Source organism: Siphateles boraxobius, unplaced genomic scaffold (genome assembly GCF_051911475.1).
Source record: "Siphateles boraxobius isolate OS27281-9 unplaced genomic scaffold, OSU_SipBor_1 19, whole genome shotgun sequence".
In the NCBI taxonomy this organism is placed as follows: Eukaryota; Metazoa; Chordata; class Actinopteri; order Cypriniformes; family Leuciscidae; genus Siphateles; species Siphateles boraxobius.
The window spans coordinates 3,189,108-3,212,627 of NW_027508799.1; the positions used below are offsets into that span (position 1 = coordinate 3,189,108).

Below are 23,520 nucleotides of genomic sequence, written 5' to 3' on the forward strand. Positions count from 1 at the left end.
TGTGTAAATGTTATTCATTTTTGTGATTTTTAAACAGAAGCGTATGAACAGGACTTTTATTTTGGTATGGTGGTGTGACGTCATAAGGCGCCGCAGCGCTCACGCATCTGTTGTGATTCGGCTGATTAAAGGTTTGTTTGAGTGTTTTAACCGATACAAACTGTTTCAATGCATAGATTTGACATCTCTTGTAAATCTAAGTAAGTAAATATATCGACAGTTTATATTATTGAATATAACATATTCATAGGCTTTATTTAACATTAATGAAAGTTATTGTGTGTCTACAGCATACACACATGAGTCATAGAAAAGGTGCGTCTCATTTCGCTCCAAATATCGTGAATCAGTTTATTAATACGAATTCGGTCACTGGCAAGTAGTGATGGAGAAACGGACCTTTTTTCCGAGTGCATTAAATGATAATGAATTCGCAAAAAGATTCAGTGATCCGAATCGCTCGAATCATTGCAAGCTAACGCTGTTCAAAACAGTGTGCAACGAAAACAACAAACGTGTAATGACAACTTTAACAATTGTTTTCTATAACTTGCACTATATTTAAGTTACTAATCAATATATCACAGCTAAATGTGATGTGTCTTTGTAATTTATGTTTAGGAATTTGTAGTGGAAGTTTTGGGTGTTTTTGACTAACCACTATTAACCATCACTCTGATTACCTGTGTTTACAACTAATTTGGATTTATTTTACTTTCTGTTAATTATTCTCATCTTAAACAGGACAAACACACAGGAAAACTCCTGGTGAAGCAACCGAGATCCATGTGACACTATTATAAAAATGGCGTTTATTAAAGAGGAGAGTGAAGACATGAAGATTGAAGAAGTATTCAGTGTGAAACAAGAAGACATGAAGATTGAAGAAGCATTCAGAGTAAAATATGAAGATACTGAGGAACAAACAGGTTGGTTGCATCCTCAAAGCTGAAATCAGTAATTTGATCCTTAATACAATGCCCAGCTCTACAAGAATGACTAGGCTAATATGTATTTTTGAGAATATCATGTAAGTGTCATAAGTAAAGTGGTTTTATTTGACATGGAGTGGGTCACTTCATGTAACATTAAACACAAACCTGCTGATAAATCCAGAATAAATCAGCATGAATTTCATGTTGATCCAGGCTAGTTTATGCTGGTTAAACTGGTATAGTGATGGTCCCAGCATGCAGAACTTATGCTGGTGATTTTTCACCAGAATAGAAAACCGTTAAACCCATTAATTGCAATCACTTAATGCAACAGTATCTAACAAAATCTACATTTTGCTCTATTTTACTGAAAGAATACTTCACAGGGTTTTTTGTGCTCCAAAACGGCTGTTACACAAACCTTGAGTAATTATTTTTTAGAATTAATTTAATGTGTATGTTAAAGTGGACCTATTTAGCAAAAATCACTTTTAAATGGGGTTTGAACGTAAATGTGTGTCAGCAGTGTAAACATTCACCCACTCCTTTTTCATATCCCTCATGAATCATAAACAGTTTTTCCATGTTTTTATATATGGTGACATCACATTGTACAAGCCCGTCCACAACTGATGACGGAATCTACCGTTAGCTTAGATCTTCCCCCGAGTGAGCTGTACACTAGTGGTCGACCGATATGGGTTTTTTGATGGCCGATGCCGATATCTTAGAGAGCAGGGTGGCCGATGGCCGAAATTTTTTTATATATATATATATATATATATATATATATATACACACACTTTATATCTATATAAATCAATATTTAATAAATTTGATAAATTTAATAAATATTTAAAAATCTTTAAAATAAACATGCTTAGGCCGTATACTTTAGATGGCAACTTCTTGAATCTGCAATCCTATTACAGAATTTTTCACAAATAAAGTAATTGTTTTAAAATATATGAATATGTGAATAAAAAGGAAGTAAACACTGTAACAGGGCACTCAGTAATCTGGTAATTAATCAGTAATCACTGATAATCATATTTTTTCAAATAAAGACTTTTTTTTACTTTGACTTTTGACAAGGTAATGCTAATTTTACATAGGCTACAGCACACAGTGAAAACGATATGAATATGACACAGTGGGCAACTGGATATAGCACAGCATATTTTAAAAAGAAGGATTTAAAGTGTTTCGATCGCGTCTCCTGTGAAGCTGATCTTCTGTTCACATTTACTCGCTTCGCACGGACCGTCACACGCAGGAACACGTTTATGCAGGCTACAAATGCACACTTCACAAGATATCACAGCTGGATTCGATTAAATCAGCAAGGTTTGTGAAATTACATGTTTATTAGATATTCAGAGATTTGTTTAAATTATGTAGATGTGCATTTGCTGAATGTTGACGGTAAACGAGAAAGTATTTTAGGCTGATTGTTTGCCTTTTCGGTTACAAATAATATAAAAGCAAACATATTACTTTTTCGCATACCATTTACTTTCTTTGACCAGTTCTGTAGCCACCGGTTCTGTCTAACAAAGTATTAGATCTGACTGACAGAGATCGTAAACTAATGAAGACGGAGAATGTGAGTGAGCGCTGTGTGATCAGGCGCTGCCGTTCTCTTCTCAGGTGCTAGTGTTCTCAGCGCCGCCCGTCAAAATAAAAGTCCCGCTTCCAACACATCGGCCAATCAGAAAAACTTATCGGCCGATGCCGATATTTTAAAAAAGCCAAATATCGGCCGATATATCGGTCGACCACTACTGTACACTGTGCGCCATGTCTATCTCCTCAGAGAAGCTAGTAGAAACACTAGAATGTCTGAGCAGCTACGTGATAAACAATCTAAATAATCTGTAGTTTGCTGTATCAATTAACACGATGCGTATTCTGCTACTTTTCCATGGTTTTTCGTCTTGCATCTTTTACAGTATCTCACGCAGGAAATGGCGTTCTAAAAATGCAGAGCTCAAGTTTAAAGACGTTTAACTTTAAAAAATGTGTCTCTGTGTGTTTTCAATGCTTGTGTCTCGCATATTGGACACAAAGGCCCTGAATGGGAGAAAACAACACATTATCCATCTAGCGCGTTTACATAAAACTAATGGAAAAGCAGCGCAGTTGAATGCCAAAAATGTGTTCTGTGGAAATGGCCCCATGCTTTTTCTCCCGTTTTGTTGTTGTCTGAGGCACGAGCTGTAAAGGCACAGCCCTCTTCTGGAAAGGGGTCGGGGAGCTGCAGCTATTGGCGTTTTAAAGATACATGCATGAAAACAGCATGTTTTTGCTTCCACTCAAAAAGGGGCATTTACAACATGGTATAATAAATTATCTGTGGGGTGTTTTGAGCTGAAACTTCAGACACATTATGAAGATATAGAAGGTAGAATAGAAGGTCCTTCCTGACTGGAATCTCCCTAGGGAGACTGTCTAAGAGAGCTAACCGAAAAAAGGTTAAATGAGCTGGCCAGAATGAGGCTACCAGAAGAAGACAAACCCCGTCCTGGCGTACGTTTCTAGAACTCCCGGGAGCAGAGCGAATGGGGAAAAGCATACAGGCATAGCTTTGGCCACGTCTGTATCATGGCATCCAGTCCCAGAGGAGATGGATTTGTGAGGTAGAACCATAACGGACAGTGAGTTGTCTCTTGAGACGCAAAACAGATCCACATCTGCTCGTTCAAACTTCCTCCAAATTAGCTCCACTGTCTTGGGGTGGAGTTTCGATTCCCCTGGCCTGAGCAGTACATCTGCTCCCAGGTTTAGGTGCCCCGGGATGTACAGTGATCTGAGAAATGTCAATTTTCCCTGGGACCACAAGAACAATTGATGCGCCAGTTTGCATAGAGGGCGTGACCTCAAACCCCCCTGATGGTTGAGGTAAGAGACCACCTACGTAATATCCGTTCTCAATAGAACATTGGTTCTCAACCTTTTTTGGGCCAGCGCCCCTTATCCAGGTCCCTTATTGATATTTACCACTAGAGTGCCAAAAGTTACGGACTGCAGCTTTCATAAATAATTTAAAAGCATGTCACTAAAAGCTAAATAACAGATTTGATTTGAATGAACTGTATGAATATTATTATCATAGTTTCCCAGAGAGCAAAAAAGACATTGAAGTAGAAATTAGCTTATATCAGTGTTAACCAAATGCACCGGTTACAAATTTGGCAATCAATTTTATTTACATTAACAGGGGAAAAGCAGAATGATTTCTATGAACTTTCGAATTCGAACTTTCAAAGCGAGTTCGGTACTTAGACTGCATGTGGATGACCTGGCTGAATCCCTGCTCAACGAGATATGTTGTTGGAAAAGCAAGAATCAGCAGCCTGATCTTTTGCCAGAGAGCCAAATACTGCTGGGCATATTTGACCCACACGCTACACCAGCCAGAGGTGCGAAAAATAGCCTGGGCTTCGTCGTCGCACTGGATGTCAACAAGATGCTCCTGAATAGAGGGCTCACATTTGATCACATCTGTTTGAAAGGGCTGCACAACCCAACTGGGAAAATCAAGGTTAAGGAGGTCCCTGAAGCAGATCTCCATGTCGGCCTTAACCATCCTCAGGTTGTCAGTGTAAACTAGGAGGTGATCGGTAAGAGCCTCAGACACGGGTAATGAGTATTATTTTACAGTTCAATTGTTCTCTTATCACCATGAATATTTTTATACTATTTGAATTTGAAATAGTTGTTTTATTGCTTATTATTCTACTAAAATGTTTTATATTTTGTGACGAGTTCAGTAATCAACTTGTTGTCTCTTGAGTTGCAGGTGATTGGCTGAAATGAGTGGTTGTACACCTGAACATAATCATGAGCTCTATAAAAGACTGTGACAGAGAGGAGAGCGAGTGGGGGGGCTTAGCTTGTGCAGAGCTTGGGCTGGTTTCGTCTGCGCTGTACATTCGGACTCTTGTCGGCTTGGAGAACTCATGAGATGTGAGGGATATGGGAGATCACCGCCGCCCTTTGATCCATCTCTGTTGGGATGGTTGGATTGTGGACTTTCATGAGCGATATACATTTGCACACAACTACTGACACACTGATTGTCATTTATACTGATCCTTAGTGTTTGTCTCACACGAATTAATAAATTCCTTTATTAATTGGAAGTGGTGTGTGGTGGCTCCCTTATTTTGTTGCGCCTCTGAGGAGATCGTAACAAATGGGGGCTCGTCTTAAAGAAAATTACGTCATAGGATCAAATTTGATTCATGTTTGTTATGATTTCGATTAGAGAGAAATAAATCAAATCTTGAGCTTTCGGTATTGCGCGTTGTTTTGGAGAAAAGTACATAGCTATTGTGTTTAAACCATCTCATGAGTTTGAAAGTCGTTAAAGGTAAGCAGGTGCATTTTTTTTTTTTTTTTTTTTTTTTTACAGGTGATGCATTGCTCATTTTCTCCCGGGTAGGAATTAGCAACACTTGGTGTTGATTTGTTATTTTGCCTTTTTTATTTTTGTGCAGGCTTGTGGGTGAAGTACACCGCCGTGGTTTCTGATTGAGCTGTTTGTTCAATTTTTAAACCATCGGTATATTGGTGTTTAATGTCGCTTTGCTCTTGGAAGCTGCATGAAGACTAGGCATAGGTTAGCTTAGTGGTTGGGTAGGCAGTTTAGAAGGGGGAGAGTGAATAATTATTTCACCTATTTTGTTCCGAAAGGGGAAATAAATGCACTTGTTTTTTGTTCTGTGTAATTTTTGAGAACAGAATGGCATCGATAGAAGAATTTATTAAAGCTCTTTTAGAGGAGAGATTAAATTCATTTGTAAAACAACAATTATGGAACCTTGTAGATCATGTTAAAATCAGTGGGGTCGATAAGAAGACACGGAAAAAGGAATTACGTTCTGTTGTGAAAGATTGGTTATGTGAAAATAGCATCATGGTGGCTTCTTCGCAGAGAAAACGTGACGTTGACGTAAAAGGTTCTTTAGACATTTTCTCCGGGTTATCTTTTAAGGAAAAAAAAGAGATTTTACAAATGCAGCAGCTTCACGATAAAGAGTTGTTTAAAGAAACTAAACATTATGAATTGGAGATTGAAAGATTGAAAAATGAGAAGGTGATCAAACAAAGCGAGCTTGATTTTGAAAAAATTAAAATAGACACTGAGAAGTCTGCACGAGATCATGAGCTGCAGGTGGAGCGATTGAGATTGGTAAAGGAAGGGAGAATGTCAGATGTTGGGGAAAGAGGTTTAGGTTTATCTGAAGGATTTGATTTGGCAAGCAATCTAAGACTGCTTCCCAAATTAATGATCATGACCCTGATGTGTTTTTTTATCTGTTCGAGACTGTCAGAAGAAAGAAATTGGCTGAGGTCTATCCGAATTGTCATGCTTCAAACGGTAATCACAGGCAAGGCACATGAGGCATATGCAGCACTCACAATGGAGGACAGAAGGAATTATGACAAGGTAAAAGTTGCTATTTTGAAGGCCTACGAACTGGTTCCTGAAGCCTATCGCCAGCGATTTCGAAGCTGGAGAAAAGGTGAGCGTCAGACTCACTCTGAGGTGGTAAGAGATCTGGTTTCTTATTTTGATCGTTGGTGTGTTGCGTCCGCTGTTGATGACTTTGAAAAGCTGCGCGATTTGGTCATTTTAGAACAATTTAAAAATATTGTGCCCGATGACATTGCTGTATATATAAATGAAAAGAAGCCAAAAGACGCAATGGAAGCTGCCGTGTTGGCAGATGTGATTATGTGTTAACGCATAGAAAGTTATACAGAGAAGACGGATCAAGTCAACAGAGTGGTAAATTTAACCAAGTTGGAGTAAAGAAATTTGAACAAATGTTTACTTCAAAATCAGAGAACAGTGGTCGGAGGAGATCTGACAGAGACTTGGTGTGTAATTATTGTTTTAATCTGGGACATTGGAAAAATAAATGCCCAGTGTTAGCTGCTAAGTGGAAGTCGGGAAAAAGTAAATCGCATATTAATCCTGTGTTAGTGACTGAGGTTACTGGAACTGCCAATAACTTTAAGCAGGGTGCTTCCATAGAGGTGGGGGAGGAATTATGTGACTCCAAATTGGTAGCCATGAAGAGCTTTGTACCGTTTATTATGGAGGTTTGTGTGTCGTTGCCAAACTCTGAGAGTAAAATACCAGTTACAATTTTGAGAGATACAGGCTCATCAGAATCTTTTATTCTTGAATCTGTTCTGCCCTTTTCTCAGGTATCAAGTGAAGGGAGGAGTGTTCTGATTAGAGGAATTGGATTAAACACTCTTTCTGTTCCTCTGCATAGAGTACAATTGACTTCCGACCTGATCTGTGGAGAGGTATCTTTGGGAGTTCGTCCGTCTTTGCCAGTGGATGGGGTTACTGTCATCTTGGGTAACAATTTGGCTGGAGGTAGGGTCTGGCGAGAGGTGATCCCACCTCCTGAGGTAGTGCCTATTCCAGTCACTGAGAACACCGACATTTTTTATCAAAAATTTCCTGAAGTATTTACAGCCTGTGTAGTGACTCGTACAAAGAGTCGTGAGATGTGAGTTGAGAAACCAGAGGTGTCAAAATATGTTGTGCATGGTTTATCCACCCTTTCACCTATTTCTCATAGGGAGTTGGTAGATGCGCAGCAGAAAGACCCTGAGTTACAGAAGTTGTTTGATGCTGCTATTTCGCCTCAGGAGGTAAGAAGTGCGGTTAGTGGATGTTTTATCCAAGATGAGGTGCTTCTAAGGAAGTACGTTCCCTGTAAAAAGTTTTTACTGGAGGAGTGTGTAATTCAAGTGGTGGTCAAGTCAAATATATTTATATAGCGCTTTTCACAATACAGATTGTATCAAAGCTGCTTCACAGTATCAATCAAAACAACTTAACAATGTTTGTTTATAACTGGGAAAAAAAAGACATCCAAGTTTGGTAGAGCTAATCAATGGTATGATTGGTTAATTAATTTGAATATCCCCAACTGAGCAAGCCAAAGGCAACAGTGGCAAGGAACCGAAAAACTCCATCCAGTGACCTAATGGTGTCCTAACACCCCATCAAATGACCCAATGGAGAAAAAAAAACCTTGGGAGAACCCAGGCTCGGTCGGGGGCCAGTTCTCCTCTGGCGTTTATGAACTAGAGGCCGAATTTACAGTAACTGTAAGATAAAAAATGTATATGAATGCCTGGCTAAATAGATGCGTCTTCAGTCTAGTTTTAAACTGGGAGAGAGAGTCTGAGCTACGAACAATATCAGGAAGGCTATTCCAGAGCTTCGGAGCTAAATGTGAAAATGCTCTGCCTCCTTTGGTGGATCTGGATATCCTAGGAATGACCAGAAGCCTCGAATCTAGTGATCTTAAAGAGCGCGATGGATTGTAAGGCGATAGAAGATCCGTTAAATAGACTGGAGCTAAACCATTTAGAGCTTTATAAGTCAAAAGCAATACCTTGTATTTAATACGGAACTTTATAGGTAACCAATGAAGTGATGATAAAATCGGTGTTATATGATCATATTTTCTTGATCTAGTAAGAACTCTAGCGGCTGCATTTTGGACTAACTGTAGCTTGTTTATTGAAGATGCAGGACAACCAGCTAATAAAGCTTTACAGTAATCTAGTCTCGAGGTCATGAATGCAGGAACTAACTTTTCTGCATCAGAGACTGATAGCATATTACGTAGCTTAGCAATGTTTCTAAGGTGGAAAAAGGCTGTTTTTGTAACATATGAAATATGCTTTTCAAAAGACAGGTTGCGGTCTAGTATAACACCCAGGTCTTTTACTGTAGCGGATAAAGTAACAGGGCATCCTACTATGTTAAAGTCGTGCTGTGAAGGGTTTTGTGGACGGTTTTTAGAACCGATAAGTATTACCTCTGTCCTGTCTGGATTTAATAAAAGAAAATTACGCGTCATCCAATCTTTTATATCATTAACACAATCTTTCAATTTGGATAATTTAGCGTATTCATCTGGCCGTGATGAAATATATATTTGAGTGTCATCAGCATAACAATGGAAACTAATTCCATGTTTCCTTAGAATATTACCAAGTGGCAGCATATATATTGAGAATAATAAAGGGCCTAACACAGATCCCTGCGGCACTCCATAGTTTGCCGAAGTTATAATCGATTTTTCTCCATTTAAGTAGACGAAATGGTAGCGGTCAGATAAGTATGACCTGAACCAGCTTAATGCTTGTCCTTGAACACCAGTGTAATTTTGTAGTCGATCTAAGAGTATTGTGTGATCTATAGTATCGAACGCAGCACTAAGATCCAAGTAAAACTAGTACTGAGATACAGCCTTAGTCCGAAGCTAAAAGTAAATCATTTGTGATTCTAACAAGCGCAGTTTCAGTGCTATGATGTGGACTGAATCCAGACTGAAACTTTTCATAGATGTCGTTTTCTTGCAAGAAAGAGACGAATTGAGCGGACACAACTTTTTCTAATATTTTTGACATAAATGGAAGATTCGAAATGGGTCTGTAATTTGCTAGGTTATTTGGATCTAATTGTGGTTTCTTAATAAGAGGTTTTATAACTGCCAGCTTGAACGTTCTTGGAACATGACCTAAAGATAAAGATGAGTTAATAATATTGAGAAGAGGCTCTTCCACTATAGGTAACACTTCTTTCAGTAGTTCAGTTGGTATAGGATCTAATAAACATGTTGTTGTTTTAAGATGAAGTGATAAGTTTATTTAACTCTTTGTTCTATGGTTGTAAAGTATTGTAATTGTTCTTGCGGGGTGATAATTGCGGCTGAATTATAAGGCGCGAGCAGAGATCGAACGTTTACGATTTTGATTCTGATGCTTTCAATTTTCTCGGTGAAGAAGTTCATGAAATCATTACTACTAAACTGTAACGAGGTATTTTGTTCAGACGACGTCTGTTTATTTGTTAGTCTAGCTACGGTATTAAATAAAAACCTTGGATTATTTCGGTTGTTTTCTATTAATTTGCTGAGGTGCTCCGCCCTGGCCGTTTTAAGGGCCTTTTTATAACGTGACATACTGTCTTTCCACGCGATTCTAAAGACCTCTAAATTAGTTTTTTTCCATTTACGCTCTAAATTACGGGTTTCTCTCTTTAAAACATACGTAGTATTATTGTACCATGGTGCTATACTTTTTTCTCTGACCTTTTTTAATCTAATGGGTGCAACAATATCCAATGTTCTAGAGAGAATGGAGCTCATAGTGCTAGTTAGTTCGTCTAGTTCATCTGTTTGTTTGGGTTCAGGCAGCAGCTGGGACAGACCAGATAAGCTATTTGAGAAATGATCTATGGTGGATGGACGAATTGTTCTACCTGGTCGATAACGTGGCGCAGCATGACATATTATAGCAGTGCATAATATGCAAGTTACCAAGTAGTGGTCAGTGACATCATCACTTTGCGGTACAATATCTATATCGGTTGGATCGGTTCCATATGATATAATTAAATCGAGTGTATGATTAAGACGATGAGTTGGTCCGGTGACGTTTTGCTTGACCCCGAAGGAGTTTAATAAATCTGCAAACGCAACCCCTAACGCATCATTTAAATTATCTACGTGTATGTTGAAATCTCCAACAATTAATGCTTTATCGACGTTGACCAAAAGATCTGATAGAAAGTCAGCAAACTCTTTTAGGAAATTGGCGTAAGGCCCTGGAGGTCTATATACGGTAGCCAATGCTAGAGATAATATGGTTTTTTTTCTTACATCTAAGAGCGTAACATTTAGCACAAGCACTTCAAACGAATTAAACCTATGACGAGTTTTCTGAGTAACATTAAGGGTATCTCTGTAAATTGTTGCAACACCGCCGCCACGACCGATGAGACGGGGCTCATGCTTATAACAGTATCCTGGCGGAGTAGACTCATTTAGACTGAAATAATCATTTGGTTTAAGCCAGGTTTCAGTAAGGCACAGAACATCGAAATTATTATCTGTGACCATTTCATTTACAATAACCGCCTTAGGTGTGAGCGATCTAATGTTTAGGAGACCTAGCTTTGGAAATTGTTTTTGTTCACTACTAGCGAGATTTTTTGTTTTAATAATTCGATTTTTTCTAGATCCCGCAGTAGATTTATTATTTGATCTTAGTAAACGAGGAATAGACACAGTTTCTATGCAATGTTCTACACTAGTATTAATATCAATTAAATTGGTGCAGTAGAGACTGTGATTTGGATTTTTGGTTACTAGTCAAACGGTATTTAATATCTTGGAGATGTTATCCGACAGAAGATCTGCCCCGATTCTACTTGGGTGTAAGCCATCAGCGCGGAAGAGCCTTGGTTGCTCCCAAAACAGATTCCAATTATTTACAAAAATCAGTTTCTGCTCATTGCACCATGACAATAACCATTCATTTAGCGCGAATAATCTACTGAACTTTTCATGCCCTCGTCGGTACGTAGGAAGCGGTCCAGACACAATAATCAATGTTTCAGGCGATGTGCTGCGTACCGTATAGATAAGGCTCCAGAAGTCTTTCTTCAGAACCTCCGTCTGTCGCAGCCTAATGTCGTTAGCTCCCACGTGCAGCACAACAGCTCCGACGCGCTCGTCACCGTTCAAGATCTCAGTTACCCGCGCAGTGATATCGAGAACACGAGCACCAGGAAAGCAGTGACTGTGCACCTTACTTTTACTTAACGTAGCGTGGACGTGTCGGACGGTGGAATCGCCGATGATCACAGCATCGCGTTCCGTTTCACGAAGAGGGGAGAATCCGTGATCCGTGTGCATCAGCGCGTGATGTTTCAAGAGCTAAACGCCGGTCTCTCAGCTCAGCTTGTCTCTCTAGAAGGTCACGGATCTGCTTTTCTACAGCTTCTAATTCAGACTGCACCGCGAGCAATTCAGATTTGTTCTCATCTGCACCAAAAGGTAAATAACATACACCTGATATATTCGCCATTTTAACAGATGGACAGTAAGTTAGCAATGATGCAACCAGTGATGCTATTAATATTTATACTAATTTATGACTCAAGTCTTGGGTAAAAACCGTCTTTTTAGTGGTATGGGTGTAATGTAGACGCACGATAGACGGGAAAACAAACAAACTCACAGCAGGCAACGAGGCTGACAAAAGCAGTCGATCGCAGGGCGAGCAGCAGTGAAGCAGTGTCTTGCTCTACGACCAACAACCAATGTTCAAACCGTATTTGCGGTTCCAGCCGTATAATGGCCAACAGTCCGAGTTGTAACAGTGACGCACGATAGACGGGAAAACAAACAAACTCACAGCAGGCAACGAGGCTGACAAAAGCAGTCGATCGCAGGGCGAGCAGCAGTTAAGCAGTGTCTCGCTCTACGACCAACAATGTTCAAACCGTATTTGCGGTTCCAGCCGTATAATGGCCAACAGCCCGAGTTGTAATTATGAGTTAAATGATGGTTCAGAACAGAATAAAGAGAGAAATACGGAAAAACAGAAGGAAATACGAAGCTAATACGAGGCTGAGACAGCCACGACGCAAACAAACTCACAGCTCACAGCAGGCAGCGAGGCGGACAAAAGCAATCGAGCAATCGTGTGTAAGGAGAGACTTTCGTTCAGAAAAGTGGTGGTGCCGAAACAATTTCGAGACATAGTATTACAACATGCACATGGTGAAGTTGCTGGACATTTAGGAGTTAAAAAGACCTATGACCGAATTTTACGACAGTTTTATTGGCCCCGTGTGAAAAAGGATATTGCGTCCTTTATCAGAACGTGTCACACTTGCCAGGTAACCGGGAAGCCAAATCAGCTGTTGAAACCAGTGCCTTTGAGTCCCATAGTTGCTACAAGTAAACCATTTGATCACTTAATAATTGATTGTGTGGGACCACTGCCTGCATCTAAATCAGGGAATGCATATCTGTTGACCGTTATGTGTCAGGCAACTCGCTATCCAGCAGCTTATGCTATACGAAGAATTACCACCAAAGCGGTTGTCAAGGCGTTAACCCAGTTCATATCTATTTTTGGGATACCGAAGGTTATTCAAAGTGATAACGGTAGTAATTTTACGTCTCGTATGTTTGCTGAGGTTCTGAAAGTACTTAAAGTGAAACACAATCAGTCGAGCGCATATCATCCTCAAAGTCAGGGTGCGATCGAAAGGTTTCACCAGACTTTGAAGTCGCTTTTGCGTGCTTACTGTGTGGAGCTAAACCGTGACTGGGAGGAGGGTTTACCCTGGCTATTACTTGCTGCTAGAGAAGTACAGCAAGAGAGCTTAGGATTTAGCCCAAATGATTTGGTTTTCGGTCATCATGTATGTGGACTTCTTTCTGTTTTGCCTGAGGGACTAGGTGAGGGGGATCCTCCGCAAAATTTGGTAGAGTATGTGAATGGTTTTCATCGACGTTTGTTCTTAGCTGGATTGAGTGCACAGAAGAATCTTGCTGTTGCGCAAGAGAAGATGAAGAATCGCTTTGATAAGCATGCTGAAGGTCGTGTCTTCACACCAGGTGATCAGGTGTTAATTTTGTTGCCATCTTCTGGATCTACGTTTTGTGCTAAGTTTACTGGGCCGTATACTGTTCTTCGGAAACTGTCTGACGAAAATTATCAAGTTGCAACTCCAGATAGGCGCAAATCTAAGCAGTGTTTCCATGCAAATTTGCTTAAGGCTTATCGTTCTCGAAATTCTGAGGTTCAACCTACTAACTCCGTTGCTCCTGTTGTCACTGCTTCTTTTGAGTCTTACCAACCTGTTGTTGAGGGAGGAGGAGATATAGTTAAAGAGGATACAGTTGTTCCTGAAGACTGTGTTTTGCTGCCTCGATTAAGGAATTCTGAGACTCTTCGGAATTTAGATGCTTTGTTTTCACATTTGACAGAGGTTCAAAATAAAGATCTAACCCAGATGTTATGGGAGTTTTCTGGCTTGTTTTCAGATATACCCACTCGTACTCATCTGGTAGAGCATGATGTTGATGTGGGCGAGGCACAACCTATTCATCAATGTTTCATATTGGGCTCCAGTCAGTAAGAGATAAGCATTGGAATCTGAAATTCAATATATGCTTGAGAACGGAATGGCTGTTCCATCGTGCTCAAGTTGAGCTTCACCTTGCTTGTTAGTAAGGAAAGCAGATTCAACGTATAGATTTTGTACTGACTATCGCAAGCTAAATGCCATCACTAAGCCCAATGTTTTTCCACTTCCTCGAATGGAGGATTGTGTAGATCAGGTGGGTACAGCTAATTTTGTGAGCAAGCTAGATCTTCTTAAGGGGTATTGGCAAGTGCCGTTAACTCCTAGAGCTAGAGAAGTAACCTCCTTTATTACATCGTCTGGATTATACTCGTACTCAGTTATTAGTTTCGGTTTGCGAAATGCACCTGCCACCTTCCAGAGATTGATGAATCGAGTGGTATTTGGGCTGGAAGGGTGTGCAGTGTATTTAGATGATGTTATTGTTTTCAGTGAGACCTGGGAACAACATTTAGTTCGTTTGCGACCTCTTTTAACTCGGTTGACTGAGGCATGTCTTACAGTTAACTTGGCGAAGTGTGAGTTTGCCATGGCTACTGTAAGATATTTGGGGAAAGGGGTTGGCCAAGGTAAAGTGCGTCCAGTTCAGGCCAAAGTTCTTGCCATTCAGCAGTTTCCTTCTCCGTCTACCAAGAAAGAACTCATGCGTTTCTTGGGGATGGTTGGTTATTACCGGGGTTTCTGTTCAAACTTTTCAACCGTGGTTTCTCCGCTGACTGACTTAAGAACTCAGTGAAATTTGACTGGAGCGAGAATTGTCAGAGAGCTTTTGAAAATGTTAAATTATTATTGACCACTGCTCCTGTTCTAGCTGCCCCGAGGCTGGATATGCCATTTAGGTTACAGGTGGATGCCAGCCAGGTTGGTGCTGGAGCGGTCTTATTACAGACAGGGGAGGATGGTTTGGATTATCCTGTAAGCTTCTTTTCTCGTAAGTTTAATACTTATCAGAAAAACTACTCTGTGATTGAGCAAGAGGCTTTATCTTTAATTTGGGCACTCCAGTTCTTTGTGTATGTAGGGGGAGGAATGCCCGTAGAAGTGTTTTCTGATCATAATCCTTTAACGTTTTTGCATTCTTAACAGTCGCCGAGTCAGCGCTTAATGCGGTGGATTCTCTTTTTACAGCCCTACAATCTAATTGTTAAACACATTAAAGGATCGGATAACGTGGTGGCAGATGCGTTGTCCCGTGCTCCTGATCTAATCAATTAAGTGCAATGGTTGTACAGTTGCTTCTGTTTCTCTGTGCTCTCTTGTCGCCTTAATTTGCTTTCAGGATCCAGATTGCTGGTGGCAAGGTGGGGCAGTGTGGGAGAATGGAAGGAATTGTGAAAATCATGGTTGTACTGTGATCGGAGGTGGTACAACAATGAGTGTTGAAATGATTTCTAAGGTTATGGTGCTGGGTTTTTGTTTTGTTTTTTGATCCGATTTGTAACGGATCTCTTTTAAAGGGGGGTGTGTGACGAGTTCAGTAATCAACTCGTTGTCTCTTGAGTTGCAGGTGATTGGCTGAAATGAGCGGTTGTACACCTGAACATAATCATGAGCTCTATAAAAGACTGTGACAGAGAGGAGAGCGAGTGGGGGGGCTGAGCTTGTGCAGAGCTTGGGCTGGTTTCGTCTGCGCTGTACATTCGGACTCTTGTCGGCTTGGAAAACTCATGAGATGTGAGGGATTTGGGAGATCACCGCCGGCCTTTGATCCATCTCTGTTGGGATGGTTGGATTGTGGACTTTCATGAGCGATATACATTTGCACACAACTACTGACACACTGATTGTCATTTATACTGATCCTTAGTGTTGTTTGTCTCACACAAATTAATAAATTCCTTTATTAATTGGAAGTGGTGTGTGGTCGCTCCCTTATTTTGTTGCGACTCTGAGGAGATCGTAACAATTTATAAGGTAATGTGTGCTATAGGTCTGTATTTTCAGACTCAATATTATCACTCTAGATAATAAACATTACAATGGTATTTATGGAAATAAAATATATTAGGCTAATTATAAAAACAGTGGGCCAGATATATATCTATTTAGTGTTGTTTCTAGAAATCACCTTTGCCAGCTGTAGGAAATGAGCAAACTGCCTCCTGCCTATACTCTTCCTATAGAGATCTAGCTTGGAGGTGAGACTGGATAACCGCCTTGGATTTGACCAGAGTGATGTAATTTCCTTGGAGCTTAAACGTGACTTCATTTATTTTCTCAAAAAAGTCTGCGAGGTACATGATGTTGCAGCGGCTGTATGACACCTTTTCCCCGAGAGCTCCATCAGCCTCCTCCAGGAACTCAGAGCGGTGAACCCATGGTACTTGCCAACCATAGCGGGGGCACCATCAGTGGCACATGCGAGGATGTTAGAGATGGGAATTGATTTCTCCAGTAGATAAGCCAAAATCGTGTTAAAAATGGTCTGGCCCTTGGTGTCGGTTTCCAGATATTTAGAAAACAAAAATTCCTCTGCCATCTCGTGACTGTTTGAGACCCTATAACAGACATAGGCCATCAGCAGAGCGTTGTTGTCAGCGGTGGTCATCTCGTCCAGCTGAAGGCTGAATGGAGAGTCCCGCAGGATGGCACATATCTGCTCCTCTGTATCTGCACCCATTTCATTTATTCTGTGTGCCACGGTGTCATTGCTGAGAGGGATGGATTTCAGCACCTGTGTGGGATCGCACTCCATCACGGTAGAGATTACCTCTTTAATGGCAGGAAGAACCAACTTTTCTCCAATTGTGAACGGCTGTCCACTTTTTTGCGATCAGCAGGGAGATTTTATATAACACTCTTAGCCCACTATCATTTTGGCTGGTATTCTTAGCGAAGAGACTGCTGATGGTTCTCTTACCGTGTTGCTCTTTTAAGGCCTGGAAGAATGGACGGTCCTTATCTGCCTTGTCTGGGTGGATCTTCATAAGGTGCTCCTTCAGACGTGAAGGTTTCATGGCTTCATTTGAAAACTTGTTCACATAGTAAACACATTGGAAGATGTGCATTGCTGGCAGAAGGTATGAAACCATAAGGTATTTAATGGATTAATGTCTGCATTTTTTTCTTGTTCGGCAGTGTAATTTTGTTCAAATGTTTTGATAAAGTGTATTTGCCCGTGCAAAAGTGGACACATTTTTTTTTTTTTAAATGCATAATTTGTGGACTGTGATTTTGAAATGATAATTGACTACCGTAATCCCTCAAATAAAAACTGGTAGTTAATTAAACGTTGGCCCACTGATAGTGGCCCGGGGCGGGCTCAACACAGACAAATAAAGACCGGTCATAAATTAAGACCAGGGAAAATTTAGTGTTGATAGGTAATCTCCTAAGTGCCTTTCATATAATGACATAACGTAACATACTCATTTTCCACTAGATATTTTACTCTACATCTCATCAGCAATTTCGATTTTGGCACGCTCTGGAGCAGCTGACCAATAAGGAGCGGATGTACAGTGATGTGACATCACTGCCAGATTTAACCTGCTTTTGCGCTATGGCTGGCGCTGAGCTAAAGACGGACTTTCAGCGCTGGTCATACCGTATATCACAACTATTCAGTGTTTTTAACCACATAATGTTTATTTTAGGTTTCAGACATTTAAATACATATAATTTATAGCAAAACAATTCATTTATAGTTTGTAAAATACACAATGGTGTCTATGGAAGCAGCAATAACTTCTTATTTACTTATACTCCTGCAATGCCTTTAATTCTCAGTCAGTTGTGATACCTCAAAAATTCTCCCAGTTCACCCGTCACTTACTTTCATGCATTTCGGAAGAAACTGATGAATTCACGTGCTGTAATAAATCCAACAGACAGGAATCTCTGAACTGCGGCCCAAACAAACATCTCACGTTACAGATCAAGGTAATTTATAGAGGTTTTTAACCGACAAAACAAACTCCCTTAACATGTTTTTCATGTCGCCTTTTTTCCGCCTTTATTCGCCATTGGCTTTTGGCTTGCTTAGTTGGGGACATTTAACATTTAATTTTGAATTTAACAATACTATTACAACTTTACTTTCCTGTTATCTCTGTAAAGCTGCTTTGAAACAATTTGTATTGTAAAAAGCGCTATAAATAAAGGTGACTTGACTTGACTATTTGAGAATCGGAATAGAATATAGTTGATGACATGGTAAGCAAGTTTGTTAATATTTAGAAATAAAAGTGCTACATCTGTTATACAGCGCTATTTTGGCTGTGGTGAATCACGTGCCAAGCATGATGCGTCACCATGGAAACATGGCGGGCGGGGGGAATCGCGATGCCGTCTCAACATAGTGATGTCTGTCAGCCATCGCGATAGATGATTGCATCGTCTATCGGCCGTTTCCTATTATTTATCAAAATGATGGAATTAGAAATAAAGGCCTGCCTCTAACAAAAGCCTGCTTCAAATAAAAGCCTGTTACCTTCTGCAGTTCAGGTAAATAAAGGACCCGGTTTTTATTTGAGGAATTACGGTAAATGTCACTGAGGCTATTGTGTATGGAAGACCAGGAATGCAGGATTTGTTGTGACACCCTTATAAACCGAAAGAATAAGGAATAGCATAAATCAATTTAATTAAAAAATAAAAATGTAAATGAATAAATAATTTTAAAATGGACAAATGAGTAGACATTTAAAATTGTTGTGCAATTCTTGTTTTATGGTAAATGTTTGATTATTCATGTTAAATGTAAAAATGCTAAACAAAATAGAATAATAAATTAATAAATAGGCCTATATTAAAAATAAATAGACATATGAGACTGTTTATTCGCATTAGGGTTGTGCCGATGGGTGATGGCTGACCAACATCACGGTATTGAGCCACCATCGTGATGCCACACCTCCTTTTGCGAGTCTTGCGAGTGTGACTCACTAATCCTAGTCTCTTCTATAGTTAATCTAAAAACTTTGCAGGGATTGCTCTGTAAATTAAATTGAGAATATAACTAATGCATATATGCTATTTTAAATACTATAGTATATGCCAGAGACGTGATGTGTTAGTCTGTGAAAATACCGTGTCAGGCAGGCTAAACTTGACATTGTTAGCTTCTTGTCTTTTTTTTTTACATGTCTTACACTGTACATTTAGATTAAAATATTTTATGTTGTAGGATACAAGAAAATAGCCTTTATTAATGAATTATTAGTAGTTGTAGTGTCTCAGAAAATCTTGCTCATTGTCACATAGCTCTTGTATACACTGAAGCGGCAGTTTAAGATAAACCCAGACTTCAGCGAATATCAAATAACTTTTGTCTGGTTAATACTTTTAAAGAAACATTTCCTTGGCCATAATGTCAAATCAAATGAAAGATACAAGGTGTATATGAATAACACACATTTATTAAAACCTAGAAGAACAACAAATAAAGAACAAGAAAATGGGAACAACACTCAGACCTAAACTCGCCATTAACATTTCACTTAGCCTATAATTAGCAGCACAATTAACTTCAGCATAGGCTACAAAATAAATTATGTTATTGACGTATTGTAAAGTGGTCATATGAACTACACAAATGAACGTTTAAAAAATAATATGCAAAATCGAATAGCTCCGCAACGGATGGCGAAAAATGCAGATCACACGAGCAGATCTTGCATACAACTTCGGACGGGTCCCTTGGCTGTCTACTCTTATCAGGTCGAAATCCAAAAAATTGCCATATAGGCAAAGTAGTACCCTTTTTAGCAACCAACGCCATTGTATAAACTCTTCTTACGTGGAAGGAAGCTATTTTTTTTTACGTGCAATATATTAAAAAGCCCCGATGAGTACTAATTAGTTGGTCTAGTAAAATAACGAAATAATAGTTTTTCACTAGAAAAAAAATATTTATGTTAACAGATATATTAAAATAAAAAGTGCTTAAAAGTGCACAACTCTTCTTAAGTGGAAGAAATATTTTCGTATTTTTTTCCCCCTTACGTGCAACCTATTGGAAAGTGCGGATGAGTCATAGTTGGGATAGTAAAATAACGAAATTATAGTTTTTAAGTAGAAAATAGTATTTATGTAAAGAGATATATTAAAATAAAAAGTGCACAACTCTTAAGTGAAAGCTAAAAAAAAATGCTTCACGTATCGTGCAACCTACTGATAAAGCGCCGAAGAGTCATTAGTTGGGTTAGTAAAATAACGAAATTATATTTTTTCATATAATTTATAATTATTAAAGTATCAGAGGAGCCAGCGTTGCATCCATACTTCTCGTGAATGTGTGAGGGTAAAATGCTAGGCCTAACGGAATAACCTGATATTGGTATGGTTCCCCCGAAAGCGTACCTCAGGAACTTCTTGTGGTGTTGAAGGTTGGAAATGTGGAAGTTTGCATCTTACAGCTCGATCGTGACAAACCAGTCCTCTGACATAATTTGAGACATGATTAAAGGAATTTTCAACATCTTGAACCTGTATCTCCTCAGAGACTGGTTTAAGTAGCTAAGATCTAAAATGGGCCGCAACCCCCCATTCTTCTTCGGAACTATGAAGTACTGGCTGTAGAACCCGGAATTTCTCTCTGTTGAAGGAGTACATTCTTGCTAGAAGATAATTCACTTCCTGTTCAATAACCCGAGCCTGCTCTGACCCCAATACTGTGGCTAGAACCCCATTGAACCTGGGTGGCTGATGCCCGAACTGGATTCTGTATCCTTTCTGTACAGAACACATTGAGACACATTTGGTATTGCAGAAAGTAAAAGTCCTGCCATATGTTTATTCCACCCATGAACTCCGCCAGCTGATTTCACTAATTAGTTCTATCTCCTGGCTGAAAAACTGTCCTTATTAGCAAATCCAGGTGATTGGAACAAAATACTGAGGAGGACTTTTACTTTCTGAACCTGGACTTTACATCTCTGCTATTTAAAACTAGGTGGTATGCCTGCGTATACCCTACTACATTACTACCTATTCAGGACAAACTCTGTTCCAGTTTGGTTTAATATGGAATGCTACTTTGATGTCCTAAATACTGGATGAATCTCTATTATATGGAACGGTTAGCAACCCTAACCACTCGTCAAAATGTGTCTTTCACTTTGTACATTTGACTTAACTTGTATTTGTCTTTTTTCACCATAGACCTTATGGCGCTGAAAGAGGAGGGTCAAGAACTGAATGAAATGGAAGAGAAGCCTCATGATTTAATAACTGAAGAAAAATCTTTTAGTTGCTCACAGACTAAAAAGACTTCCACACGAAAAAGAGCTCGGAAAACAGGATCTAGAAGTTTCACCTGCTTTCAGTGTGGAAAATGTTTCAGTCATAATGCAAACCTTAATGCCCACTTAAGAACTCACACTGGAGAGAAGCCTTTCACCTGCCAACAGTGTGGGAAAAGTTTCACTGAAAAAGGAAACCTTAAAGTCCACATGAGAATTCACACTGGAGAAAACCCTTTCACCTGCCAACAGTGTGGGAAAAGCTTTTCTCGAAAAACCAGCCTTACAAGCCACATGAGAATTCACACTGGAGAGAAGCCTTACACCTGCCAACAATGTGGAAAATGTTTTTCACAAAGAGCAACAATTAATGCCCACTTCCGAATTCACACTGGAGAGAAGCCGTTCCCATGTGATCAGTGTGGAAAGAGTTTCAGACGTAAAGTAAACCTTAGTTGCCATATGAGGGTTCACTCAAGACACAACTATTTCATATGTCAGCAATGTGGACAGACTTGCTCAAACAAAACAAATCTTGAACTTCACATGAGAATTCACACTGGAGAGAAGCCTTTCACCTGCCCTCAATGAGGAAAGTATTTTACAATTAAAGGAAACCTTAAAACACACATAAGATCTCACACTGGAGAGAAGCCTTTCACATGTCATCAGTGTGAAAAGTTACAGATATCACACGGATCTGAAACATTTGCAATTTCATTCTGGAAAAAAATTGCGGCTTTCCTCAGTGTGACGAGATTTAGCAAACTGAGCGATTTCAAAAATCACCTGCAGATTTACTCTGTAATGACTGTGATGGCAAAAAAAAAAAAATCAATGGCCCTCTTTCAGATACATATAAAAAGCCATGCAGATGTAAGAGTCCTATTTCTGTATTTTGTGTGGAGCTTTAAAGTTTAACTGGCTCGGCAATTTAAAATGGCACCAGAAAATATGTATCTGTGTGAAATTATTTTTAATTATATAGGAGTTTCCCTTATTTTTGACTGCCAGCATATTAGATCATATTCACACAATTTCATGGCCCCCAAAATATTTAGTTGTTTGTCTCAACAATGTTGTGGAGTATTTGAATATGCAATTTATCAAAAGAAAAGACAAAAACTTATTCTAGCTTCATATAAATATTAGGGGTGTCAAAATTAATCATTTTTACTATGCATCGCGTTGCAGACGAGGACGATTCGGTATCGGTTCAGTAATAGACCATAACCGATTATAGTGTACTGACGCTTTTCTGACGTCATTTGTCGCGAATGTGCTTTGACGCGGTAGCATACAATGGCAGAGAGACGTGAGTGCGAGTAATTAAAAATGCTCCCAACTACTTTAAAAGCCTACATCTGGGCACATTTCGGCTTTTATGAACAAACCTGGACGACCAAGCACGACCTGGAGAAGACACGCTGTGTGCGCTCATTTCACGCACAAATAGAATATGCAGGTGGTAATAATACCACTAACTTGATAAACCACGTTCGCCGTTTTCACCCCGAGCTGTTAATGCCTGGCAGAGACTGACTGCTTTAGAGTAAGTGGATGAGTTCCAATGTCACCTGAATCAGCAGCCAAAAACAAATCATCCACCCGCCCCAATAATTTTCTCTGATTTAAGTATCCGCACCCGATGGTCAAATTACAATTATTACGCGTGATTATAAATGGATGATTGTCACCTTCAACAGCAGACTCGGCGACGGTTGATGCGCGCATCTCTAAGGTAACATTATACACTGATGAATGAGAGCTGCTTTTAAATGAACATTTCTTAAAAACAAAATTGATTTGACAGAATTTCATTTTCTTAATAGCATAAACAGGCTTTACTCCCTTGAAACTTAAACTGGAATGTCACCGTTTCTGTCACTGTGACTTTCCAAACAGGCGAACACGCACACTCGCATCACTTTTGAAATAAAATTTTAAATTGAGGATGCAGTGCATCGTAATGCATCGTGATATCAAATTGAACTGAATCGATGTCATGATAATGTCACCCCTAATAAATAAATATATATATTATTTTTTATTTTTTTTAACACTTGAATGTGGGTAAGTTTCATAAATAAGCAACATTTTGAGCAAAAAGATAAACATTGGGCACTTTTGATTTATATGCCGTTTAATGTTGATGATTGCTTTATTTTACATCTGCTGCTTCTTCGTCTGTGTTTTGACCTGGAGATTCACTACTCTTTCAAAAGATGTGAAATAGCGTCCCCTCCTGTATAACAGTGAAAACACGGAAAACGTCAATGTCCGTCAATGATGGGGAAAGAGTTTATACATCAGAATCATATTTTATAAATAAACATCCATCTTGCTGTTTCATTGTTTTATTAAAAAAATGACATAAACTGAAAGAAATCTGGACTTTTCGATCTGA

General features: G+C 39.4%; 1 protein-coding gene across 3 annotated transcripts; it reads left to right on the forward strand.

Moving 5' to 3' along the window:
• Nucleotides 1–76: 76 nt before the first annotated feature.
• Nucleotides 77–21,924, forward strand: LOC143741594 (uncharacterized). 3 transcript variants are annotated; one of them, XM_077233861.1, is made up of 3 exons: nucleotides 77–131; nucleotides 745–929; nucleotides 21,034–21,924. In XM_077233861.1, the coding sequence occupies exons 2-3, from the start codon at nucleotides 806–808 to the stop codon at nucleotides 21,702–21,704; spliced, it is 795 nt and encodes a 264-aa protein (XP_077089976.1). In that variant the 5' UTR covers nucleotides 77–131; nucleotides 745–805; the 3' UTR covers nucleotides 21,705–21,924. The 3 variants fall into 3 exon arrangements, with proteins under 3 accessions (XP_077089976.1, XP_077089977.1, XP_077089978.1); XM_077233862.1 differs by lacking the exon at nucleotides 77–131 and adding an exon at nucleotides 489–517 and having other exon boundaries at nucleotides 21,034–21,756; XM_077233863.1 differs by lacking the exons at nucleotides 77–131; nucleotides 745–929 and adding an exon at nucleotides 5,679–7,616.
• Nucleotides 21,925–23,520: the final 1,596 nt, after the last annotated feature.